The sequence below is a fragment of the Saimiri boliviensis genome, chromosome 3 (genome assembly GCF_048565385.1).
Source record: "Saimiri boliviensis isolate mSaiBol1 chromosome 3, mSaiBol1.pri, whole genome shotgun sequence".
In the NCBI taxonomy this organism is placed as follows: domain Eukaryota; kingdom Metazoa; phylum Chordata; class Mammalia; order Primates; family Cebidae; genus Saimiri; species Saimiri boliviensis.
Genome location: NC_133451.1, coordinates 126,300,687 through 126,305,903, shown reverse-complemented (window position 1 = coordinate 126,305,903; position 5,217 = coordinate 126,300,687). Strand labels below are relative to the sequence as shown.

The window sequence follows — 5,217 nt, the reverse complement described above, 5'->3', positions numbered from 1 at the left end:
GGAAACCAAACCCATGTCTAAATCAACATCCAACCTTGCAAAGAAATACCCATCTTCCCTTCTTGGAGTTAACTCCAAATCTTGTGAGCAATTCTCTTACAGAAACTCTCCCCTACCAATGATAGTAAAGGGAATTGGTTTGGTGCCTACTCCCCTCTCTTACAAGAAAGATGGAGAAGATAGCTCCTCTCTAAGAACAGTACACCCTTCCATTTTATCTCAAAAATGTGTGAGGATCTTTCTTCCATATCATGATAGTAAAGGCCACCAAAACAGGTCAATACTTCTCAACTTCCCAAACCAACCCCTCTTTGATTGGACTCTAGAGAATTTAGTAATTCCTGTAAAGTTCAGCAAACTGAGATAACTAAAACTCAGCGAGTACTTTTCATTACTGTTACATAATTTTAAAGTCAGAAACATTAAGTCTTTTTAAAAAATTATTTTTTCCCTAATGGGGCTCTCCACGGAATTTCCATGTAGCTTAAGAGCTACTGATATATTTAAATAAGGTAACATAAATGAAGTAACATAAAATAAGTTCAGTGTACTGATTCCTTCTTTCACTATCTAAGGATTACAGAAATCAGGAAATGACTGGGGAGCCATTCACCATGTAAATGATCAGTGTCACTATCAGATGTCTGCCAGTCTTTAGGACATAAGCAAGGCAGCTGCTGGTGTCAACAGCTGTCCCTGCAATATCATCAGTTTATTATTTAATAGTTATCAGTTTATAATCTAATAGACATATAACATATAATATCATCAGTTTATAATCTAATAGACCTTCACAGCAAAAACAATGAAAGAAGGCCAGAGTTAAACCAGTCATCATGTTGTTCATCAAAACTACATCTTCACAAGCTCTAGCAGTCAAGGGTTAGCATCCATCAGGATGATTCTCTCCTAAGATTCCTGTGAACACTTAAAAGATCTCAGGATAGATTCAAAGCTAGAGAACGTTCAATATAACAAAACTGGATATGATTCTGTCTTACTTGGAGAATTTCAGACATAATTCTCACCTGCAATTTCTTCTTTCTGGAGCTTATAGCTTCTTGTTGATAACTTGTGGAACAGAGCCTTTACAGGAGAGATTCCTAAGGGCTTCCCCACCCTGCTACAAAAAATATATAAATAATTTCTAGTGGTGTCTGAGATTCCATTAGACATTAAAAACATGATCTATGGTCATTATTAAAGGTGTGCTTACACATGTTTAGTTGGAAACAGACCATTTTGTGTGCACACTTTCACAGCATGTATAGAATACATGCTAGTAATTGAATGGTTTTTTTGTGTGTGTGAAAAGTGGGGTAAACATATTTTGCTTATTTGCATTTTCTAAATTTCTACAATGATTTTATATCAATTTATTTCTACAAAGTATTTTTTAAATCTTATGAAAAACAGAGCAAATTTCATAATCATTTTACAAAAATGCAAATCAGCATAGAGAAAACGGATAATAGCAGACGAGGAGAGCCTGATTTCTCTAATTTGCAGGTTGGTATTAACACTTTTTGGCTCTATCACACCTCCTAAGACAATGATTTCTGAGACAAATTGGTTATACCTCCAAAGAACTTAATGAGGGTAATAAAAACAAGGAAACAATTACCTGACATAGACAGGGTAATTTTAATTTAGTTTGGAACATTGGGTCCATCTGTGATTTGCCTGGCTGCTACTTTCTTGTACTCCAAGCATACACTTACACACTCACAGTGAAAAGTCGAGAATTTGCTTAAGGGATGGCGTTTTAGTCCATACAATCTTCTCTAGTAACTTATCTCCAGCTTCCACCTATTTCCAGGTTTGCTTTCAAGGGACATGGCTCTCTCTGCTTCTGATTTAGATAAAAGTTCCTCTTTATTTAGGATTTCATCAAGGAGAAATCAAATCCCACACGCACAGTACAGACTAAAGCAGCTGATTTTTAAGTGCTTTATTACATTGACTTTAGTATCATTAGCAGATAAATATAACCACATTAACAATCTGTTTTGGCCACAAGGAAAAACAGAACCATTTCTGAAGCTTCACAAAACTATGTGTGCAGTGTGCAAACTAGAACCAGTTATAGTTTCATCTCTTCACAAAACACCACAAGCAATGTGGTACTTTGTAAGAGCTTTCACTACTGCACCATCACCTCTAAACTGTAGAGGCGAGACGAAGACAAACTTCGGAGGCATTCCCAAGGCAACTACAGTCAAACATTATCTGTAAAACTGCAGGTATAGGATGGCATTATACAAAAGCTCAAACATCCTTCAAAACTTGGACTATTGAAGTCTACAATTAAATTTCAATTTTTTAACTTACAAGGAAATCATATTCATTTAAGATATATTTACCTCTATCTTAATCCCCAAACTTAGATATTTGTAGTCTTATCAGAAATATTTGTATTAGGTAGTTGTTTTATTGCCTATTCTGTTGCTTACAATTTTAAAATCCACATTAATGAGTTAGGGTGACATTTATACACAGATTAACAGAAAGATTAACTTTAATTTCCAAATCAGGAATGAAGAAAGGTGTCAAATGGCTTTGCTTTAAAAGAGTACAACTATGTAGGTATAAATAATGCCTTTGTAACAATAAGCATGAATTTAATATAAAGATACCAGTGCTTTTGGATCAAAGGCAACAGACTTGACTTTTTAGAGGTTCACTTCATTAAAGTAAGTGTCACAGCTGCTATGATGTGTCTGGTACTGATTCCAGAAATATCCAAGAATTCACTCATTTTCCCACTTTGAGGCACTCCTGACACTGCCAGCTGATGAACAAGGATATCAGGCTCCCTGGAGACAGCCGCACAAACAGCTTCTCCAATGCCACCTTCCCTGTAGTGATCCTCCACTGTGATAACTCGGCCGCCTGTGGCTTTTGCATTGGAGATGATGGTGGCGGCATCCAGGGGTTTAATCGTAAATGGGTCGATGACACGGACAGAAATACCTTGTTGAGAGAGATGGTCAGCAGCTGCTAAAGCTTCATGGAGAGTAACTCCAGCTCCAATAACTGTGATTTTATCATCGACACTGTGGCGGACCACCTTGGCCTGGCCAATCTCAAAATTTTCTTGTGGGGTATAAATAACTGCAGTTTCTGGTTGGCTGGTTCGAATGAAGCACATTCCTTTGGTATTGGCAGCCAGATAAACAGCATGCTCTGTCGAGATGGCATCACTTGGATAGAAAACAGTGCAATTGGGAATGCTTCGGAACATGGCTAGATCCTCCAGGGCCATCTGGGAGGGTCCGTCTTCTCCAGTGGATAACCCACAGTGGGAACCAATAAGGTTGATATTGGCTTGAGAAACGGCTCCCATTCGGAGCTGATCAAATGCTCTAGTGAAAAAGGCAGCAAATGCACTAGCAAAAGCAATGGTTCGACCACGTGTGGCACAGCCTACTGCCACACTTACCATGTTTTGCTCTGCAATAACACACTCTATGAAACGCTCAGGGTGTTGTTTCTTGAATATCTCAGAAAAGGTGGAGTTCACTGTGTCACCACTCAGAACAATAACTCTTTCATTTGCATGGCCCAGTTTAGCCAGAGCCAAACCATAAGTTTCCTGAGTAGCTATCTTATCACCAACTTTGTAAGCAGGTGGGGTGGTCATTTTTATATCTGTGATGCTGATTTGAGGTGAGTCTTCCACAGGGGATTTTGGTATGAGATTCTCATTGGTCTGTATCTGACTCTCAATTAATTTGACAATTGCATCTGCTCTTTCTTTTGGCACTGGCTTTCCATGCCAATTTTCTGCATCCTCAATATTTGGAATACCCCGACCTTTGAAGGTCTTAGCAACTACAGCAGTAGGCTTGTTCTTCACTCGACTTGCTTGCCAAAATGCTTGGCATAAGGCCTCCACATCATGGCCATCCACTAAGTAAGTATTCCATCCGAAGGCTTCACAGCGATTCTGGTAGATGTCTGTGCAGTGCTCAAGGGGTACAGGGCCACTTTGTCCTAAGCGGTTCACGTCGAAGACCACCACGAGATTGTCCAAGTTGTAGTGGGAGGCAAAGGCAAAAGCCTCCCACACAGAGCCTTCTGAGGCTTCGCCGTCTCCCATGAGGCAGAATACCCGGTAGCTGGCCTTGTCAAGGTACTTGCCAGTGTAAGCCATTCCACACGCAGCGCCCACTCCCTGCCCTAGAGACCCTGTTGCCACGTCAACAAACGGCAGTCGGGGGATAGGGTGTCCCTCCAAGTCACTGTGAGGTTTCCTCAGGCTCAGCAAGTCAGATTCGCTGACGTCACCCACCTCCACGCCAGCAGCATAGAGGATGGGAGCAGTGTGTCCCTTGGACAGGATGAACCGGTCGTTGTCCGGGTGTTCTGGGTCTGTCTGCTTATAACGCATCGTGTGGAAGAAGAGGACAGACACGATCTCCGCCGTACTGCAGCGTGACATGGGGTGGCCAGAACCAGAGGCCCACGTGGCCCTGATAGAATGGATCCGCAGGCGGTTGGCGGTGTCCCGCAGCACCTGCAGGGTCTTCGCATCGGGCTTGGCGTCACTGGCCATGATCTCTCTTCTGTCAGTTTGGCAGAGCAAATGGCGCCGCGGGACACCCACAACCCCCCGGGGCGGTGATGTCACGTGACGGCCGCGCCCAAGCCGAGCCTCCGCCCGGAAGCCTGAGCTCTGCCACCAGTGGGGGGCGTGCGCGGAGCTTCCCGCCAGACGGAGGAAACGGAAATGCTGCAGTCTGCCTGCTTCCGGATGTGCACCACTCCCTCTCTCTGTCCACGCCCAACTGAATGGATTTTTAATATTTATTTGTCACTTGCATGTCCAACAGTAATAAGCTTAATTAAATTTCTTTTTACCTTACTCTGTGTTATAAATTCAAAACGGGTCAATTTTTTTCTGTGTATTACAGGAAGCCATTTGTGAGGTTATGCTTTTTGATGCATTAACACTATATCTGAGATGTCACTCATATCAGAACATTAATAGAAAAGATTAAAAGTCACTTTCAATCTGACCAACATGGCAATGCTATCTCAACACTTTCTCAGAGCTACTAAATATCTGAATCTCAGACATACAGAAATACAGTGACTAATTTGACCAAATTTACAGAAAGAACAAATCTGAAACCACTCAATGGCAAAAATAGAACTGCAACTTCAGTGTGTCCTAAAGTACTATTTCTGTGTTGAAATACTTAGAAGGCCAGC

The 5,217-nt window shown here is 41.6% G+C and overlaps 1 protein-coding gene across 2 annotated transcripts; it reads right to left on the bottom strand.

Moving 5' to 3' along the window:
* Positions 1-1,935: 1,935 nt before the first annotated feature.
* TKTL2 (transketolase like 2) lies at positions 1,936-4,604 on the bottom strand. Of its 2 annotated transcripts, XM_074395725.1 has the most exons (2): positions 4,334-4,604; positions 2,410-4,219 (listed from the first exon to the last, which is right to left on the bottom strand). In XM_074395725.1, the coding sequence occupies exons 1-2, from the start codon at positions 4,556-4,558 to the stop codon at positions 2,681-2,683; spliced, it is 1,764 nt and encodes a 587-aa protein (XP_074251826.1). In that variant the 5' UTR covers positions 4,559-4,604; the 3' UTR covers positions 2,410-2,680. The 2 variants fall into 2 exon arrangements, with proteins under 2 accessions (XP_003942764.1, XP_074251826.1); XM_003942715.4 differs by having other exon boundaries at positions 1,936-4,604.
* Between the last annotated feature and the right edge of the window lie 613 nt (positions 4,605-5,217).

Coding starts and splice junctions, on each gene's coding strand:
- TKTL2 (XM_003942715.4), bottom strand. CDS start 4,558: ATGGCCAGTGACGCCAAGCCCGATGCGAAGACCCTGCAGGTGCTGCGG.